The 21,994-nt window shown below is 39.2% G+C and overlaps 1 protein-coding gene across 1 annotated transcript in view; it reads left to right on the top strand.

The window, feature by feature from the left end:
- The window catches only part of LOC148163700 (pregnancy zone protein-like), a 56,503-nt gene extending 35,250 nt beyond the window's left edge, over positions 1-21,253 (top strand). Inside the window, exons 13-25 of the mRNA XM_088025703.1 lie at positions 4,996-5,066; positions 6,473-6,701; positions 8,083-8,209; positions 8,599-8,720; positions 10,926-11,067; positions 13,800-13,970; positions 14,767-14,990; positions 16,754-16,972; positions 17,129-17,256; positions 18,811-18,901; positions 19,584-19,652; positions 20,586-20,688; positions 21,171-21,253. Of these exons, the coding sequence (XP_087881829.1) occupies positions 4,996-5,066; positions 6,473-6,701; positions 8,083-8,209; positions 8,599-8,720; positions 10,926-11,067; positions 13,800-13,970; positions 14,767-14,990; positions 16,754-16,972; positions 17,129-17,256; positions 18,811-18,901; positions 19,584-19,652; positions 20,586-20,688; positions 21,171-21,253 (1,779 nt within the window). The remainder of the gene's footprint in view (positions 1-4,995; positions 5,067-6,472; positions 6,702-8,082; positions 8,210-8,598; positions 8,721-10,925; positions 11,068-13,799; positions 13,971-14,766; positions 14,991-16,753; positions 16,973-17,128; positions 17,257-18,810; positions 18,902-19,583; positions 19,653-20,585; positions 20,689-21,170) is intronic.
- Positions 21,254-21,994: the final 741 nt, after the last annotated feature.

The following is a 21,994-nucleotide window of genomic DNA, read 5'->3' as shown; positions in this document are numbered from 1 at the left end:
CCTGAGATCATGACCTGAGCCAAAACCAAGAGAAGGATGTTTAACCAACCGCACCACCCAGGAGCCCAATATGTATTAAATTTTAAAACTGTAAGATAAATATATCAAGAATCACTATCCTGTTTCCAGTCATCAAAATTAACATTCTTCAGAATGGAGGGTATAATCAAAATTTTTCTCAAACTTGTCTTTTATGACAGGTCAAAATATCTCCTCATAGCATAATAATTATTACATAAAAGACATATTTCTCTGACTAGAGTTCTCTATTTGAATTAGAAGATGGCATGAGGAAGTTAACCTGAAAAGTAGGGAATTTTCTCCTGGGTGCTTTCTTTGGATTATTTATTTGAGAGAGGGAGTAGGGGGAGGAGCAGAGGGAGAGAATTTCAAGTAGACTTAGCACTGAGCACAGAACCCCACAGAGGGCTTGATCTCAGGACCCTGAGATCATGACCTGAGATGAAATCAAGAGTCGGATGCTTAATCGACTGAGCCACCCAGGTACCCAGAGGAATGGCTTATTTTTTTCTTATACTCTGTATTTATGTTAGCCTGTTCTAAGCTGTTTTTCAGCTTGTGTTGAAGGAATTCAGTCTACTTTTCAATATTTTTATGTCTGTCCTATTTTGTGTCATTATATAAATTTAATAGTTGCTTCAGTTGCACTACACAGCTTTGAATATTATAGAGGTAAGAAAGGATTATGAACATAACTAGAGATTTGGGTTCTTAAAATTTTAAAAATCTTTAAGTCACTTGCTTTGACAATAACCTGGAAAATAGTCATTCACCCAATATAGAGGATGCATGCTCAATTTATGTGACCATTTGGTTCTCCTACTCAAGAACAAAGTAAATAGATAAAGTTTGAAGGGTTTTTGTGGTTAGTTATCTACTGCTGTATAACAATCTTCCCCAAACTTAGTGGTTTAAAACAATAAACAATTATTATCATATGCACTTTCTGTGGATTAGGAATTCCGAAGTGACTTATCTGGGTGGTACTGGCTTGTGATCTCTCATGTCAGTCCACATGTCAACATGTTAGCTAGGGCTTCAGTCATCTGAAGACTTGACTGAGGTTGGAAGTCTACTTCTGAGATGTGTTACTCATATAGTTATTGTCAGAAGGCCTTAATTCCTCACCACCAACTCTTTCACAGGGCTGCCTGGGTGTCCCCACAATTTCCTCCAGAGCAAGTGATCTGAGAGAGAAGCTAAAGCTGCAATACATTTTATGACCTGGGCTTGGACTTCTTAAAGGTAAAGTCCTTATTACTTATTAATGTACCAGCTTATGAATGTTTTAATGTTAGTAAAACTGTATATAGTTTTATATATATACATATATATATATATATATATATATATAGTTTAGAATTGTGTAGCCTGACAGTTGATAAGTCAGGGCCAGGGCTAGACCTAACCTCTGACATTTCGTTGAAATAATTTTGTTATATTTAGTTTATTTGCAAAAGGCCATAAGTAATAAAATCTTAATAAGCCACAAAGTTTGTAATTTTACCACTTTATTTATATTTATTGAGTTTGGGTATCTCCATGAAACTAATATAACATTAAGGCTATTGGGATTACTTAGGGACATTATTAAGGAAAATATATTTCATATAGTCTAATCAAGTTTACAAACCTATTAAGTCACCATTTTTACAGGGTATGGGATTAAAGGTGTTCACCAACTCTAAAATCCGAAAACCACAGTCATGTTCAATGATCCACCCACCTGTAGGAAGAGAAGGGCAACCACTGATGGCAGGTAAAATAACAAATTACTTTCAATTTTGTATTACATCCAACAATATCACTTTGCAAAAAAAAAAAATGGTAAAATGAGATAGACAGTGTAACCATTTTATACATAGAGAAACCAAGATTCAGATAAGATGTTTCTTGCTGAGATCATTTAGCTGGTAAACGGCATAGCCAGAAGTGACCAGAGTGTTTTAAAGTTGAGTCGGATACTTTAAGTTACAAAGGAAGAAGGTCAAGTTTAAACTATGAAAATTTGAAGGAGGAGAAGGAAATTTTCTGGAATTTAATAAGGCATATGATATAACTAAAAAAGCTTATAAAATGTATAGATATAAATAGCTGAAAATTGAAATAGATAGATATAATGAATAATAAATGGGTAGATATAACTGAATCAAGTATATGATACAATGGGAGAGCTACAAAAACTAGAATATTTTGTGAAAGTTCTTGAAAGTAATTTAAGTAACATAAAACCCATTCCCATGTCTGTTTGGTAAGCCATCATACAACCTCAAAGGGTTTGATGACATAGAACAATATACATGGAGAATAAAACTTTAATAATGTCCCTAGCACGAGAGAGAGAGAGAGAAAGAGAGAATGGTTCATCTAAAAAAGGGATTAAAATCATGTTAGACAATGATAGAAATGATTAGGGCCTGAAACTGCAAAAATCAAGAAGTCATAAAAATTGGAGTTATTATTCATGCATGTGTTCCATGAATATTCACTGAACACTTACTGACCTATTTTCTGGACCTAACAAATACTGAGAACAAAAATCTTCACCTTAGGTTTATGTCCTAATGGACACAGAAAGAATGTAAACAAAATAAGCAAGTATATTAAATAGTCTATTAAAAGATGACAAAAGCTATGGGAAAAATTAAAAGAGAGAATGGAATATCGAGACTAAGGGAGTTGCAAGTTTCAATAAGGTGTTCAATGAATATCCTACCAAGAGAGTGAAATTTGAGCAAAGACTTGAAGGAAGAGAACAAAATAAGAGACTATCTGGAAGAAGAGTATTTCAGTCATAGAAAGCAACACCAATAATAGAAAATACCTGTAGAGTGCTTACTCTGTTTTAGAAGACCGTGAGAGGGAGATAGAATATACATGGCTTTATTGAGATGTAACTGACATATAATATCATATATAAGCTTAAGGTGTACAGTGTGCTTATCTGATGCTCTTATTTTTTAGAGGGGTGGGGCAGAGGGAGAGGGAGAGAGAGAATCTCAAGCAGACTCCCTGCTGAGCGCTGAGGCCCACACAGGGCTGTCTCATGACCCTGAGATCATGGCCTGAGCCAAAACCAAGAGTCAGACACTTAACCACTGAGCCACCTAGGCACCCCTTGATGCACTTTTATATATTGCAAAATGATTATCACCACAGCATTAACTAAAATTTCCATGACCTCATAATTTCCATTTCTTTCTTTGAAATTTTTGTTTTAATTCGTTAGTTAACATACAGTGTTATATTAGTTTCAGGTGTAGAATTTAGTGATTTCCTTACTCCCATACATCATCTGGTTCTCATCATAACAAGTGCCTTCCTTACTCCCCATCACTTATTTCAACCATCTCCCCAACCACCTCCCCTCTGGTAACCATCAGTTTGTTCTCTATAGTTAAGAGTCTGTTTCTTGGTTTGTCTGTCTCTCTCTCTTTTTTTTTTCCCTTTGCTTGTTTGTTTTGTTTCTTAAATTCCACATATGAGTGAAATCATATGGTATTTGTCTTTCTCTGACTGCCTTGGAATATTATTCATCCATTTAAAAAAATGAAATCTTGGGATGCCTGGGTGGCTCAGTTGGTTAAGCATCTGCCTTCTGCTCAGATCATGATCCCAGGGTCCTGGGATCGAGTCCCACATTGGGCTCCCTGCTCAGCAGGAGGCCTGCTTCTCCCTCTGCCTGCTGCTCCCCCTGCTTGTACTCTCACACTCTCTCTCTCTTTCTCTCTCTCTCTGGCAAATAAATAAATAAAATATTTTTTAAAAATGAAATCTTGCCATTTGCAACAACATGGATGGAGCTAGAGAGCATAATGCTAAGTGAAATAAGTCGGTCCATTTCTTTTTTATGGTTATCACCACTTTTTAAATGGAAAAGCTGAACCTGGAAAGACTTAGTAACTCAACCCATTAAGATGCCACAACCAGTTTAGATATGGAATGGGGATGGATTCAAATCTGGCTGTTTGACTCCAGATCCATGTTTTTTAACCTCTACACTATTCTGTCTCTCAAAGGCTCTAAGGTGAGAGCTTGTCTGGAACATTCTAAAAGTAAGGAAACCATTGTGGTCAGAACAGAGTGAATCAAGGGAGAGTGAGATCAGTGGAATAATTGAGGCCAAATTGTATAGGTCTTTGTAGGTCATTGTAAGAATTTGACATTTTACTCTGCATGAGATGGAAAGATTTTCAGAAGGGGTGGGTAAAGTGATCTAATACGTTTCTTATATAGATCACCTAAATACTACATTTAGGAGGAAATTAAGTTTTGAGCTTTTATACCTTTTTGCTTGAAAGTAGCAAAGGTCAAAAATGAATACAAGTATCACAAAGCTAGATTGAGTGGCCGTTTAACAGCTATGAACAGAATGTCCAGAAGAAAGTATTTTGTGATCAGCAGTGAAATAAAATATAAGTGGGTGTGTCCAGGGATCAACACATTTTGATGAAATCAGATGGGAAAAAGAAGCAAAATAATAATAGTAATATTTTGTCTTGGGAAATTAATCTAAAGGCATCTCAGTAGAGTTTATGAGTTGTGACATAAGGAAGAATAGAATTTTAACGTAAACACTGTGAAAGGATCAATAGAGAATCAAGTTGACCTTGAGAATGAGACGATAAGGAAAATATTGTCATCATCCAATAAACAGAGTTAAAATAACACATTAAGCCATTGTTCGCTAACTGCAACAGCTGGAGAAGTTGAAGGGTCTTTGACATCTGGAGCAGGAAAGAGAAAATAGTTTATTTAGATGCATCATCCATTTAGATAAACTTGAATACTAATAATCCATTTACTGTAAGAGTAAGGCAGAGATAGAGATGGCTACCACTTGGAAGGACATGAGGGAAAGAAGGTGTATGATATTTATTTAAAGAAATTACTATTGATGCTTTTTACAGTTGAGAGAGATATTGAGGGGAAATGTCTGGCAATGTTTTTCCTCATAAATATTCTTTCACAAAGGCAATTCGGAAATATCAGATGGAGTACTTGGATGGAGAGCTTCACTCAAATTTAATTAAGCATGATTTCAGGTACAACATAGAACCAGAAAGGCTTCATGTTTAGTTCTCTACCCCCTCACTTTTATAAACAATTTCTGCCTCCATTATAGCGCTATACCAAATGGAAATGTCTCTCTTTGGCATCTTGAATTTTTCATTTCTCCTTCCCAAGAAATAAAGAGAATAAAATCTAATGCTCTAGCCTTGTTATCAAGAGAACAATGAGTTTACAAGCTTCAGTACAGTACAAAGAGTTGATATTATTAAATTCTGTTCACCCCACTGGTAACTTAAACAAATGAACCCATGTTGTCTAAAGAGAGTTTGGCATATTCTGCTCAACCCTTCTTATGGAGGAAACAATACTCTGTGACCTTGAGAACTCACTATTTCTCCCACAAACCATAAATGCATCTCCAAGTTATCTCATCCTACAAACCTCCACTCAATGTAGAATTATGCTATCTCTAAGATACATGGAATTTCTACCTTTAATGAAGACTCCTGTCTTCTCAAAGAATAAGGGCTCAACAAGTTACTTCCAAAGTTCTACAACTCTTAGGAGACAATCTGAGCAGGAATACTAAAACTTTGCTCTTCTAAGTCTCACACTTGTACTATGAAATGAATAGATGCTTTTTCTTTGACTAGATTGTAATTTTCCCTTATTTTTGATAGCAGGTATAGGAGCAAGTCCATATATTCCTCAATTTCACTCATATAATATCATGTCTGCAAATAATATGCAAAGTCCAGAGCCAATCTCTAAAACAGTACGGACTTATTTCCCTGAGACCTGGATCTGGGATTTGGTAGTGGTGGAGTAAGTACCTTCATTCTCCTCCATTGGCTGTGAGTGAGTGAACATGGGTCCTCTAGCATTTCCAACTCTAAGATAATCTTTCTGAGAAATTCTAAATAATCATCTAACCTCTCATCCTTTCAGGATGGGCCTAAGAAAATGCTTTTATTATTTGGATTTATTAGTAAAATTGTCTCAGAGATGAGCAATTCTAAAAGAATTATTCCTGAGACTGCCAGAAAACAGACATGGGTACTAAAAGTATCCAAATGTTAGATTGCCTAATGCCATTGGGGGAGCCTTCCATAAACAAGATTAGAACATGCACATAAACACATCAAGCTATGTAAATGTAATGGTTTGCTTTTTGGATCATGATTCTTAAGTATGCTGGTTTATGAGATCACACAACAGTGAGGGGAGTTTAAGGACCAAACTGAATTACATTCAAATATTTTTCTTTAAGGTACAGACATGTTGATAAGGGAAAGAGGCAGCATTTAGTACCTTTTGTTTTCCCAACTCAGTTTCCCAATACATAACCTAGTGTACACATGTGCACATATTGATTCTCACTTAAGAAGAGATGTTTCACCTGCTCACTTTCTGTTCTTCACATCTCTATCTTCCCCAGCTCCTCAGGGGTGGCCGAAGTGGGAGTAACAGTCCCTGATACCATCACGGAGTGGAAGGCAGGGGCCCTCTGCCTGTCCAATGACCCTGGACTTGGTCTCTCTCTTCCCGCCTCCCTCCAAGCCTTCCAGCCCTTCTTTGTGGAGCTCACAATGCCCTACTCTGTGATCCAAGGAGAGGCCTTCACACTCAAGGCCACTGTCCTCAACTACCTTCCCAAATGTATCCGGGTAAGGAAAATGAGAGTGGATTGAAAGGGTGGAGAGAATCAAAGACTTCTTCGGTCCCTCAGCGACTGATTCTGTTCCCAAGACTGTGGATAATTCTGGGAATTATGCACAAGCACTGTTTGTGCTAAGCAAGCAGGACATGATCAGAAAAGCAACACAATGACATTTGAGCTACAGGTACTGAAATCATGGATCTCCAAATCACATGCATTTTTTAAAATTTTTTATTGGTATGTTAATCACCATACATTACATCATTAGTTTTTGATGTAGTGTTCCATGATTCATTGTTTGCGTATAACACCCAGTGCTCCATGCAGAACATGCCCTCTTTAATACCCATCACCAGGCTAACCCATCCTCCCACCCCCCTCCCCTCTAGAACCCTCAGTTTGTTTTTTGGAGTCCATCATCTCTCATGGTTCATCTCCCCCTCCGATTTCCCCCCCCTTCATTCTTCCCCTCCTGCTATCTTCTTCTTCTTTTTTTTTTAACATATATTGTATTATTTGGGTGGCCAGTTAAGCGTCTGCCTTCGGCTCAGGTCATGATCCCAGGGCCCTGGGATTGAGCCCTGTGTGGGGCTCTCTGCTCAGGGGAGAACTGCTTCTCCCTCTCTCTCTGCCGCTCCCCCTGCTTGTGCTCTCTCTCTCTCTCTCTGTCAAATGAATAAATAAAATCACATACATTTTTGAAAAATTTCCTGAATCTTACAGCATCCTCTATCATGGGATAGGCTTTTTGCCAGGAAAATTCTTGATGCTGACACAAAACTCAGTTTTATTAATCCCATGAGTGTCATTTTTCAAGGTCTCCCATCTCTAAACTCCCACAATATGCTTGTAACTTCTTTTACAGCAAATATTTCTTTGTAAACTTTGTCACAGTTTTGCACATAGATTATCCCCTTCATAACACAATATCTTCGAGATCAGGAACTTCTTACATACTCTTCATAATTTGCTATGCTTTGTACATAGTAGACATGTGATGAATGTTGCAGGAAGTGGGAAAAGGTAAGAAAGAAGGGAGTCAGGGAAAAAATCTACATGAGAGGTAGGAACCAACAAGCAGAAACCAGTAGGTAGTGCTCCCATCGGCAATATACCATTGCTGCTTTTCCCTCCTACCCACTGCTTCCACATCTGTAGATTTCTCCAATTTACCCTATTGCAAAGGCCAGATCCTCCTAGTAAGTAATCATCCTTGATTTATATAATTGCCATTCTCATACTTCTCAAAGCATGAATGAGCTTACATGACATCATTTTTCCAAATCACGATTTAGAGCAACATCTCATATGTGGCCCCAATTCTGTGCATTCATTGTCTCTCCGTATTCTGATAATTTCTCTCCCTCTGCCTCCCTTGCAAATGATAGGTCAGTGTGGAACAGAAAGCTTCTCCAGGCTTCCTACAATCCCAAAATGAGAAGGAAAAAGAATCCTATTGCATCTGTGCAAATGAGCGGCAAACTCTGTCTTGGACGGTAACTCCTAAAACTCTGGGTGAGTGACATGCCCCCAAAAGGTTCTCCAATCAACAGGGGTGGTGGGTATCTGAACACTACTTACATCACATTCGCTTTTTTTGTTTCACACAAATATAATTCCATAAGGTTAGTTTTTTTTTCTTCTTTTGATTTCTACCCACAGTGGTCTCCTCCCAGTACTCCCACAGCACCTGGGCCCCACAGTCACTGTACTTGGGCACTGATCACTCAATGTCTGCTAGCCTTGAGTTTTTTCCAGCTTTATTTCCTATTCCAGCCAGTAGTAAGTTCAAAGTGCAGCCCTTCAAGGTGATACAGAGCACAAAGTCATTTTCAGCTATTAGGGATGGCTTGGACTGATATCAAGATGGATGCACATTTTTTTTTCTACATTCTTTGTTTCAGGGAATGTGAACTTCTCAGTGGGTGCAGAGGCAGTGCAGTCCCCAGAGCTATGTGGAAATGAGGTTGCTGAGGTCCCGGAGATTGGGAGAAAAGACACAGTCATCAAAATCCTGTTGCTGGAGGTAAGTCGGTCTGGACCACTTCAGTATTTTTCTGAGACCCTAACAATAGTAATAGTGAGAAACAGTATGGCCATATTCTTGAGCTAACAAAGAATAATCAGTACTGTACCCACACAATCCACCTGATAAGACTAATGGAATTTCCTGTCCTAAAAGTATTGTAGTAAATTTTTTAGCTAACCTTGTTAGCTTATCATAAATACTTTTTCTCATGAATTATTTCAGAGCTAGTCCCTTTTCCTGACTTCTTCGTCTCTTCTAAGATTCATTTATTTCTCACACTTTGTACCTTTGATTCTCTTTCCTTATTACCCCTCATTTTCTCCTCTGCTGGTCTCCATGGTTCTTCAGAGTTTTATGGATTTATAGTAATTTGATAATAAGTAGGATGTTAAGATTGTTTAGTGTAAACCCTACCCTTCAAAGCAATGAATCTGCGGTTGTCCTTCAAAAACCTGGACGTTTATCCCTTTTCTCCATTTTTTTTTTCCACTTGAGCCTGAAGGTATTGAACAAGAAAAGACTTTCAACTCTATGACTTGCACTTCTGTTAAGAGTCCATCTTCATGATCATAGTGAGAATAATGCCCCACAGGGATATGTATGTCAAGTTACAATGCATGTCCCTACATTTTATCTCCCCTTATCTTTAGAATGTTCCCTTAAATTTGGCACAGCAATAAGTATTTCTTTATATGCATTTTACACAAGAGGACACTGAGCCCAAGAGAGTGGGTAAACGTAGCTTAGGGGTGCAGACAAGACTAATACTTGCTCAGTTCACATTTAGCCTTTACCTCCATAGCCCAGGGGCTGCTCATGAACCAATAAGGATGTAGTAGCTTAGAGTGTCATAATCTAGGTAGAAAGACAGCAAAATCATAATAAGATTGAATGACAGTGATATTCTCTAAAATAGTTGATGATGAAATGGGGGGCACTTTGTATTCATCTTACTGAAAAAATGTTTCATGGCAAAAAAAACCCAACCATCATATCATTAAGAAACAACTGTAGCTTTTAAGTTACATTGCCACATTAGTATTAGTTCTACATCTGTAGTGTATATGACACTGTTCTTGTCTTTCGAGAAGGACCAATTTAAAGTATAAAATCAGAGAACAATAAAATCAGACAATGAAGACAATCAGATCAAAGAACTATATGCCCCACCAGTTCCCAGGCTTCTTTTAGAGAGAGCCACCATGCACAGCTACCCAGAACATAGTAAAGTGAGAGGGGAAAGGACTCTGGAAGTCATTCTGTGCCAAGAAGAGCTGGACAATTAAAGGTGATCTCATCATAAGCCAAAGTCCTTATTCCTCAGACCCAGGGTTCCTGAAGGAGAGAGAATAATACCGCTAAATATAATAATAACCATAATAATAACTGCTCACATGTATGGAGACTTCCCATGTTGCAGAGGCTATTGTAATGCGCACATGTTTTACATGCATTCTTCCACTGAATCATCACATGAGCAAGTTAGACTATGAGGAGGTTAAGTTATGTGTCCAAGGTACAGAGCTAGTAAGTGTGGCTCTGAAGCCCCCCTCCCAACCACTACATTGTATCGCTATAAGAGATGTCATACTTTGATATGGGTTGTCTGTTTCCAAAGGTACTGAAATATCTGAGCAGTTATCCCTGAAGCTCCCACCAATGTGGTCAAAGAATCTGCCAGAGCCTCTTTCTCAGTTTTGGGTGAGTCATCTTGCACCTGGGAAGCTCGGGACAAAAGAGCAGCCATCATACATCTGAATCCATAGGGTTTTTTTTAAGATTTATTTCTCTATTTGAGACAGAGAGAGAGAGAGAGAGAGAGTAAGGGGAGGGGCAGAGGGAGAGAATCTTCAAGCAGACTCCCCGCTGAGCCTGGAGCCTGATGCGCAGCTTACAACCCTGAGATCATGACCTGAGCTGAAACCAAGAGTCAGATGCTCAACTGACTGAGCCACCCAGGTGACCCAATAGTTGTGTTTGAAATCTCAACTTATTAATAGCATCTATTTCTATTAGAATTCTGGAAATCTCACTCTCTAAATATAAATTTCCTCTTGCCTAAATGATGGTGTCTATGATGCTAAATATGAAAGTAATTTGTTTTTAATAATGTTGGTCTACTTAAGGGCTCAAATTACTCTGACATCTAATCTTTCACATCCCCTAGGTGACATACTAGGTTCTGCTATGCAAAATATACAGAATCTCCTCCAGATGCCCTATGGCTGTGGAGAACAAAACATGCTCCTGTTTGCTCCTAACATCTATGTCTTGAACTATCTGAATGAAACCCAACAGTTGACTCCAGAGATCAAGTCCAAGGCCCTTGGCTATCTTACCAGTGGTGAGTCAAAGAAAAGTTTACTTTGTTACTCTGAGACTTTTCCCGATTAAACCTGAATTATATTACCAGATATTAAGCTAATGATGGTGATTTTTGTGAAAATGACAATTTTCCCACCATTTAATAGGATGTTGTGTTATGACATATCCATAATATTCCTAAAACTATGTTAGATAAGAGACCATACAATGTCTGTGGCTTCTGGATGCATCAGCCTGCACCTATGGGTGGCCTGCCTTTTTATAACACTGCTTGAACTACTTGAACCTTTCATCCCGGGTTACCAGAGACAGCTGAACTACAAACACCAAGATGGTTCCTATAGCACCTTCGGGGAACAGTATGGAAGGAACCAAGGTAACACTTGGTAAGAAAAGAAAATCTATTCTGAGTTTCAACTATGAGTTCACAGCATGTACATATAGTAGCCTATTTAATTCTTAAAACAATCCTGTCAAGTGAGAGCTATTCACTTCTTTTTACAAAGGAGGAAAATGACATTCAGCATGGATAAATAAACGTCTCTGGTATAAACAACTAACAAATGGCAGAACTGAGAACACTTGGAAGTTGAATCTTTTTACATTTAATACACCAAGCATCTTTTCTTTCTCATGTTCCTAAGGGACCATTGTAAGTTAGTGATTTTCCCTCTTAAGTTTTTTCTCAGCACTGAGAGATGCTAGAAATGGGCTAGAAAAACTAAGTGTACTTTACTACCTTCTAACTAGATGACTCGTGTGTGTGTGTGTGGGTGTGTGTGTGTGTCTCTGTTTATCCATCCGTCTGTCTTCTGTCTCTTCATCCATCCGTCTGTCCATCCATCCACCCCATCTATCTACCTGTCTGTCCATCTGCTCATCTATCTCTATGTATCTATCTGTCTTGAATAAGTCTGACCACACAGGAAAACAAGTGGAAATCAATGACCCAGAAAGTGGTGGAGGGGCTGGGTGATGTGGAGGGAAATATTTACTGAAGCAAGACATTCAAAGTAGTTAGTTCATTAGAGTATTAGCTGCAGAAGAGAAGAGAAGAAATCTGTGAAAAAGAAATAAATACAGAAAGCCCAGAAGGTGAGAGCAAATATTGTAACAACCCAAGAACACTAGGAGACACCTGAATCTCTAAAGTGACACAGAAATGCTTTAGGAAGCAGGGACCGATTGGTAATGCATTTAACAACATGTTGTAGCTAAGCAAAAAGAATATGGAAGCTGCCACGTTAACAGAAAAAGTCTCCAAATTCTTAGTGATAGCTCACTGACTCTCATGAGGGTGCACTGGGGGGAAAAGGAGTCTATGTGTGTGAAACAGAGTGTTAGGGTGCTGTACAGAAAACAGCACCCACTCTTCCTCACCCTTCAGGCTCACGGCCTTTGTACTGAAGACTTTTTCCCAGGCTCAAACCTACATTTTTATCGATGAAGCACACATCACCCAAGCCCTCACGTGGCTCTCCCAAAGGCAGAAAGACAATGGCTGTTTCAGGAGCTCTGGCTCACTGCTCAACAATGCCATTAAGGTAAGGTGTTCTGAGTACTTATCCTGAACCTCATGATACACTAATACTAACATTCCTCCAAAGGTGAGGGGAGAAGAAAGGCACAGAGAAATTGCAAAGATGAAGTCCAGCAGTGTGAGAGGGCATCAAGGAAGGAATATAATATTAAAACTGAAAATTATAGAGGCGGAAGAAACGGTGCTTTGCACGAAGATGTTATTTTGCTTAATAGAGACGGATCCTGAGAAGGGTCCCCATGAAACGGCAGTAGAGAATATACTAAAATTTGAGAGTAGAATTTTTTTTTAAAGATTTTATTTATTTATTTGAGAGAGAGAGAATGGGAGATAGCACGAGAGGGAAGAGGGTCAGAGAGAGAAGCAGACTCCCTGCTGAGCAAGGAGCCCGACATGGGACTCGATCCCGGGACTCCAGGATCATGACCTGAGCCGAAGGCAGTCACTTAACCAACTGAGCCACCCAGGCGCCCTGAGAGTAGAATTAATAAAAATTCCCTCTCTCTCTCTCTCTCTCCCCTCCCCCCAACAGGGAGGAGTAGAAGATGAAGTGACCCTCTCAGCCTACATTACTATTGCTCTTCTGGAGATTCCTCTTCCAGTCACTGTAAGGTTCACCTCAATCCCATTTCCTACCATGGAACCTACAGGCCTGATGTCTGTAACACCACCTATTATAAGCCAAGTCTCAACTTTCCTTTTGCTCAATGCTGAGACATTTCTCAGCTAGATAAGCTCTTTGGTTAATCCACTAAATGGAACTTATACTAATCCAAAAACCACAGGCTCACTAGCCTTATTCTTTTAAGACTTAACTATAGGGGCGCCTGGGTGGCTCAGTTGGTTAAGCGACTGCCTTCGGCTCAGGTCATGATCCTGGAGTCCTAGGATCGAGTCCCGCATTCGGCTCCCTGCTCAGCGAGGAGCCTGCTTCTCCCTCCAACCCTCCCACCTCTCATGTACACTCTCTCTCTCTCTCTCATTCTCACTCTCTCAAAATAAAAATAAATAAATCTTTAAAAAAAAAAAAGACTTAACTATAAAGCTAAGAGATTTAAAATATTTTTTTCAATTTCAATATCGTGGCTATCTGGCTGTCTACCTGGCTGGCTGACAACCACGAATGACTTCTGTCGAACAATATCCAACTCAGGGTTTGCTCCATCCTCTACCTACCCTAATCTGACATCATTACCTCTTTGTCTTTGCAGCACCCTGTTTATTCGCAATGCCCTATTCTGCCTGGAGATTGCCTGGAACACAGCAAAGGAGGGGACACGTGGGAGCCAAGGCATTGTTGGCCTATGCTTTGGCCCTAGTGGGAAATCAAGATAAGAAGAGGGAAATACTGAACTCTCTTGATGAGGAAGCTGTGGAAGAAGGTGAGAGAAAATGGTAAAAAATTTCCCCTTTCATTTACACTGATACTATGAAAAGAGGAGGGTTATATTTCCAATGAAAGTAACAAGCTTCATCTGGAATTCCTTAGCCAACTCGTATATTGTGAAATCAGAACGCCTCTTGTAAAAATGTCTTCTTGAGTGTCTGGGTGGCTCAGTCAGTTAAGCTTGTGACTCTTGATTTCAGCTCAGGTTTGTGGGGTCGAACCCCATGTCAGGCACCCCACTCAGCAGGGAGTCGGCTTGAGATTCTCCCTCTCCCTCTGCCCTTCCCCCCATGCTCTCTCTAATTTAATTTATATATACTTCAGATGATATCTGTCTCCCTACTTGGATGCAAAGAGGCACAACCAAAAACCATACTAAAGGAAGTGAAATAACTTTTCCAAAGTGTTTTTATCTCTTTTTGCCAGAGATTATCACAAAAGTCCTCTGAGATCAATAGGTAGGTTTTATATTCCAATTTATCCTTCAGTTTCCAGGAAGTATCTCTCCAGAGAACTCTCTCTGTCACTTTTCTCTTCCCCTGACTCAATTAAAATAATATTTGAAAAACTGATAAAGATGCTCTATGCTTCCTCCTTCAACAACATTCTTCAACTTATCCCCACAGGACTGAACCAACTTTAGCATGGAAATGTGAGTTAGTGAATTTGCAGGGCTTACGACAGAGAGAACATTACTTCTCTGTACTATCTTCAGCTCCATATGATACAAATGTGTATTCACGTATCATGTACTGATAATTAGGATTCTCTCCTTTTTCTCACCCGTTAAGATAACTCAGTCCACTGGGAGCGACGTCAGAAACCCAGGGCACCAGTGGGGCATTTTTACCAACCCCCGGCTCCCTCAGCTGAGGTGGAAATGACATCCTATGTGCTCCTGGCTTTCCTCACGGCCCAGCCTGCCCTGACCTCAGAGGAGCTGACTTCCACCTCGCGCATCGTGAAGTGGATCACAAAGCAACAGAATTCCCAGGGGGGCTTCTCCTCCACCCAGGTCTGTGTTTCCCAAATAGTCTTCTCAAGACTCTAGATTCACATGGCACATGGGAAAGCTTGAAGAACACAGCAGTTAACAAGGAAAAGAGAAGAGACCATTACATCTTGGGAGAGTTATTTAGGGATATTTGAAGACAGTGGGAATATGGAGTAAAGAGATCTAAGACATTCCCCAAAAACACTTTTCCCTAAGCACTATGTTAACATCTATCGATTTGGCTACTTACCCTAAACATCATTCCTCTCTAAAGCTTATACACATTGGTCATTGGCCACACTCTAGGGTTTTTGAGTATCAGTGCTCTTGACATTTTGGGTCAGATAATTACTGTTGTGAGGGGCTGTCCTGGATCCTTAAGATATTTAGCAGCACCCCTGTTCTCTCCACACTAGATGCCAGTAGCACCCTGCTCCCAGTTGAGACAAGGCAAAATTGCCCTTAGTTAAGAATCAGTGTTCTAGGAGCACCTAGGTGGCCTAGTCACCTGAGCCTCCAACGCTTGATTTCAGCTCAGGTCATGATCTCAGGGTCGTGAGATCGAGACCCATATCGGGCTCCACACTTAGCTGGACGTCTGCTTGGGATTCTCTCTCCCTCTCCCTATGCCCCTCCCCCACCTCAAATAAATAAAATAAATCTAAAAAAAAAAAAGAATCAGTGTTCTAGGCTCCAGACTACATCTGTAGGATCCTTCCAACAAGAAATCCTCTAAGGTGAGCCAGAAAATTGTACGATTAAAAGGAAAGTGGACCAAGTGGAGTTCACGTTGATCTTCATAGAATGATTGAGAAGTCCTGTTCAGGCTCTCCAATCCTTTCTACCTGCCTTGTGAACTCCCTTCTGACTTCCCCTTTAAACTGATTTTTTTTCAAAGTTGAAGTTCTTGGAATTTTCCTTTTGTGTTAAACATCCAGAGAATCTGGGTTTTTGCTCCTACAATCCTCTTTCAATATTTAGGATGGACATAGTAAAACTTCTTTTTCAGAGAAATTAGGTGCAGGGAATGAAAATAAGCTGTATAAAAGAGGAAAAGAGAGTTGGGAAAGTTCATCTGTCTCATATCACCACTCATCACCAATTTCTCTCACTCTTCTATCTATGTTAACACCAGTCATTCTTTTTCCTAACTTGCTAATTTTCAACCCAATTTTTTTTTTTTTAGATTTTATTTATTTGACAGCGAGAGACAGCTAGAGCAGGAACACAAGCAGGGGGAGTGGGAGAGGGAGAAGCAGGCTTCCCGTGGAGCAGGGAGCCCAATGCGGGGCTCGATCCCAGGACTCTGGGATCACGACCTGAGCGGAAGGCAGACGCTTAAGACTGAGCCGTCCAGGCGCCCCTCAACCCAATTTTTTTAAAGACAGTCAAGAGGACTGTTGATAAGAAAAAGCAGGCCGCAACTAAGGATGTAATGTATGGTGATTAACATAACAATATTTTTTTTTTTTTAAAAAGAAAGAAAGAAAGAGCAGGCAGCAACTTCCGGATAGAGAGAATAATCCCTTAGGACAAAATCAATATAAGGGAAAATAAATGGCAAGGCTAACTGGCATCAATAATCTTGTATTTCATTTGCAGAAATAATAGCATAACTTTGATGATGCCTGAAGGTAGAGAAAAAGGAAAAACAATGCGTGGGTGTATACTTCAGGGGAAAAAAGCCAGCCTCCCCTTGTGGTAACCAACACAGACTTTGGGGGAAAATCCCTGCTACCAAAAACTTACTCTGTGGGGCTGGGTTCTCCACTCGTCTTTTCCAGGACACGGTGGTGGCTCTCCAGGCTTTTTCCAGATATGGAACAGCCACCTTCACCAGGACTGAGAAAACTGCCCAGGTGACCATCCAGAATTCACAGGCCTTTGTCACAAATTTCCAAGTGGATGACAGCAACCTCCTGTTGCTGCATCAGGTCTCATTGCCAGAGCTGCCTGGGGAATATTCCATAACAGTGACAGGAGACAGATGTGTGTATCTTCAGGTGAGACTCTTGAAATTTTAACCTTATCAAATGAAAGGGGAGCTCTGATCTCTCTTTCCTGGACAAATGAAGGGCAAATCGGGAGAAGTTGAATGATGGAAAAGTGAGGAGTCCCAGGTAAGGAGAGATACCGATGGTGTGCTTGCCGTTCCACAGACATCCGTGAAATACAATATTCTTCCAGAGAAGGAGGACTCCTCATTTGCCTTGAAAGTACAGACTGTACCCCATACTTGTGATGGACCCAAAGTTCACACCAACTTCCAGATCTCACTGAGTGTCAGGTAAGACCTCTGACTGAATCACCTAATGCTGAGTCTAAAAGCTACCTGGAACCTTCAGTAATTAAGAATATATTTGGAACCTATGCTATTAGGTGAATATAATTTAAAATTGATGTATCTACTAATGAAGTTAGCCTTGTATCATTACAGAGTGATTCTTTTCTCTAGCAATTTTTTTGTCTTAACGTTTCAGTAACACTTTATTTTTTTAAGATTTTTTTTATTTATTTTTTGACAGAGAGGGAGACAGCAAGAGAGGGAACACAAGCAGGGGGAGTGGGAGAGGGAGAAGCAGGCTTCCCGCTGAGCAGGGAGCTCGATGCAGGGCTTGATCCCAGGATCCTGGGATCATGACCTGAGCCGAAGGCTGATGCTTAACGACTGAGCCATCCAGGCACCCCTCAGTAATCCTTTAAAAGTATTTAAAAGCAAAGTTTGGTCTTAAACTTTCAAATAAAAAAATGTAGACTCTTCAAATGTTCTAATAAATTTCTACTTTTACACTAATTTTTGTTCAACTCAACGCTGAAGAATAAATTACTTTCCACAATGACTTTTATTTTAGGTTGAATTAAGTCTTCCTTACCTTTTTGAATAATTAAATTCTATTTATTTAAATAATTTTTCTATTTTTATATAATTTAAAAATAATTAAATTCTATTTTATTATTTTTCTAATCATACATATAAATAGCAAATGCTAATATTAAATAGAGGTATAAATTAAATATAAAATATAGAAATTACCCTATAATAACCCATCAAAAACTTATAGGAATTTGGGGCACCTGGGTGGCTCAGTCAGATAAGCGTCCGACACTTGGTTCAGGTCATTCTCTTGCGGTTGTGAGATCTAGCCTTGTGTCAGGCTCCGCACTCAGCACAGAGTCTGCGTCAGATTCTCTCTCCCTCTGCACCCCTGCCCCCTGCTCGTGAGTGGTCCATCTCTAAAATAAATAAATAAATAAAATCTTTCATAAAAGAAAAAAAAAACAACTTATAGGAATCCTAAGAAAACATAGCAGCATATAATACTATGTATCTACAACTAATGATATTGATATTGTAAAACAAATCATGTTTCAGACAACCAACCTAATTAGTAAACATCAATTTATTCAAAGTATAAAGCATAAGAGTCTATCTGATCTCACAACACTTTGGAGCCTCTCTGGAAACATGCTACATTCAAGTTAACTAAAAATAGAAAAGTAATACCTACTAAATAACAAATGTATAGTATAAATGGAGTGTCCAAAAATTGACAATGTGTTAATGAATGCAGATTACCAAGCTCCATTCTCAAAGACTCTGATTTGATAGTTGTGGATTGGGACCTAAACATCTATGATTTTAGTAAGCCATAGATCTGATGTACATTCAGGGTTCCAAACATCAGTGTCATACCTGTCCAGGGAACAGAGATTTCTAGGAGTTATAATGTTATATAGAAAACTTCATGATGATAGGCACATTTATGGTAGGTCTTAAAGGAGGGACTCTGGCTTTCTTTCACGTACAAAGCCCTTACTCCTTTTTCCTTTGACACTACAGTTACACAGGGAGCTGTTCTGTCTCCAATATGGTGATTGTTGATGTGAAGATGGTGTCTGGTTTTATCCCCTTGAAACCAACAGTAAAAATGGTAGGTGTATTTTAAGCCTAATAGATCTCATACAAAAGGATGCTCTGTATCTTCTAACTAAGACCATACCAATATCAAAGCCTTATCAATAGCAACCTGCCTCACGAAATATTTTTCCCAAACCCAGAAAATTCAATTCAATAATTGCTTATTTGTTTCTAAGCTGAGGGACTTGTATGATATTAGAGAAACACGAGAAGAGTCCCTGTCCTTGAGCCATCCACAGTCTAGTTAGGGATTTAAAGCACACAGGCATGAAACTTTATCTACTATAACAATGCTAGAAAGACAGACTATGATTAAGTACCAAATTGGCTGATATGCTCTAAAAAATTTGGCAATGATAAAGTCGGTATGAACTAGAATCATCGCAGATGTCAGAGGGTCTAATGTGTTACCTGGATACTGAAGCATGGTGGAAAAACTGATCTGAAAATACCTGGCTACCGTCTATTCATAGAAAGCCAGAAGATTTTTTCACAGCCAAGACATGACAGTGTTGAAGCCTGCATCCAAATCTGATTCTTCCCCCTCACCCATCTTTTATATCTTTAATGTACCCTGGCTATTTAACCATGAAAATGATTTATAGGAATCCTACTCCCGACATCATTTGGACATTTGTCCCTTACTACAATCTGCTCTCATTTTCTAACTTTTTAAATTTTCTAATTTTCCTCAGCTTGAAAGATCCAGCCATGTGAGCAGGACAGAAGTAAGCAATAACCATGTCCTCATTTATGTGGAACAGGTAAGAGCTCGGACATTTTGGCTGACACTATACACACTAGTGATCTTTTTAAGTGAATCTCTTCACTAGAAAATAAGTAGTATGAGGAAAGTGGTAATTAACAGCACCCTTCCAGAAAGTTCCTTTATTCTAAGAGAATAAAAATCTCCTTTTAGATCCATGGAGTCCTTTGTTCTCTTTTATTATGTTAAAATTGGAAAATGAGTATTTCTATGAAATAGAACAAAAGGTTTATTGTGTCTGTTATTTTAAAGACCTCCCGCAAAAGAATAAATATACCACATGGTGGTTGATCAATGATAGTGTAAACATTCTAATATATCACAATATAAGAGAATATAAAATGTAGACCTCATGAATATCTTCAAATCTGACTATAAAGCAAAGGGAGTGATTTATCCAAGCACACAAAAAGACTAGTTTAATAATTATAAATGGTACAAAGCCAAGTCTCTGGCATCTTAGAAACCATTCACATGTGCCCAGAGAGTTAATCTCATACAGAAGACTACAAGAGAATATGGATTGTCTCAGTTGTTTAGGAGAAAATCAGGGGAATTTTGTTCATGGTAAAGTGTTTCCAAAGTTTTGTTTAAAGCAGATCTTGGGGGCACCTGGGTGGCTCAATATGGTCGTGATCTCAGGGTCGTGAGATCCAGCCCTGCACTGCGCTTCAGGCTCAGTGGGGAGTCTGCTTGGGACTCTCTCTCTCCCTCTGCCCCTCCCCCTGCTCACGCTCTCTCTCTCTCTCTCAAATAAATGAATAAATATTTTTAAAATAAAAAAGTAAAACCCATCTTGTCATCCATAAATGTTTGCTCACCTAAAACACACTAGTGCATAAGAATCTGAGAAGCATAAAGAATATAATTTACTCAAGGAAGAGAGAAGGAGGTTTTCTAGCCTGTTCATTACTCCCACTTTTCCTTTTAGGTAACAAATCAGACACTCAGCTTTTCCTTCATGGTTCTGCAAGACATCCCAGTAAGAGACCTCAAGCCAGCGACCGTTAAAGTCTATGATTACTATGAGACAGGTAAGTCAAGGGAAACTGAAGCAACTAAAGAATCTCAACCCAGAGACAAGAAATGGATTCTGTTGTTACAGTAGATCCTAGTTTTAGTCCATTCAGTCAGTAGTACATCGATTTGTGTCTTTGCTCTGAGATACATAGTGTAGAAACTATGAACAGAACAAATTTATCAATATCTATGGAGTCAGAAACTTCGAAGTTTAAAAAGAAAGATAATATTTGGCCCCTGCTCTCAAATAGTTTAGAGACATAGAGAATGTAATACACATAAAAAGATAATGTAACAAGAAAAAGCAGTTTATGACAAATGAGTGTTAGAATATAGATATTTTAACTATCCTGTTCAACACTGTGTATTTATGCAGTTTTGACAATCCTGATATGATGTACTTTTCTTCAAAAGTAAGGTGAACGGACTTAATATGGGCTCCAGTTTATAGATATCTTTTTCTTCTCTCTCTCCTTTCATCCAACAATTCTTTCAGATGAGTCGGCCATCGCTAAGTACATCGCCCCCTGCGGTGTAGCTAAGCGGTCACACGCCAGGACCACCATCATTCCACATTAACTACACTCCCTAAACTTCCTTCTAAATTTAAAATTCTCTACAAGTCTCCTCTTAGACCCAAGACAGTCCATTGGGCACATTCTCACACAAAGAGAAAATTGTGGAGAAGAGCACTTAGTCTGTAGGTAGACTCCAATTGCAGATATTCACACCATTATCAGTAAAGTCAATAAGCATTGTTTGCTTGTTCGTTAGTAGGATAGCTATCGCTGATAGGCAACATTTTCCATCACAGCTAATTTGTTTCCTTCAGACAAAGTCTAGCCCAACATCTATTTTTGTAAATGAAGTTTTTACTGGAGCAGATCCATGCTCATTACATTACTTTCAATAGCTGCTCTCAAAAGCTGAGGAGCTATGATGTAAGCCACGTGGCCTGCAACATCCAAAATATTTACCATGTGGCCTCACAGCAAAAGTGTGCCAACCTCTGTTCTAACCCACTCTGTTGCCCAGGCTCAACTGAGGGAATATTCCTGAGGAAACCCTACAACCGTCCTATGTTTCTCTTTTCTCCATAGATGCAGAACACAGCAATGTTTGAGGACCATATTTAAGCTACATGTGTTGCTGGATTCCCTGTCTTGTACTTCTATTTAAAAGAAATGGAGTTGCTTTTTTTTTTTTTTTAAGATTTTATTTATTTATTTGAGAGAAAGAGAGAATGAGAGATAGAGAGCACGAGAGGGAAGAGGGTCAGAGGGAGAAGCAGACTCCCCGCTGAGCAGGGAGCCCGATGCG

Source organism: Eumetopias jubatus, unplaced genomic scaffold (genome assembly GCF_037043125.1).
Source record: "Eumetopias jubatus isolate StellerSeaLion01/CBP00866 unplaced genomic scaffold, mEumJub1_p1.0 scaffold_8, whole genome shotgun sequence".
NCBI lineage: Eukaryota > Metazoa > Chordata > Mammalia > Carnivora > Otariidae > Eumetopias > Eumetopias jubatus.
This window is presented reverse-complemented; position numbering and strand designations above follow the sequence as displayed.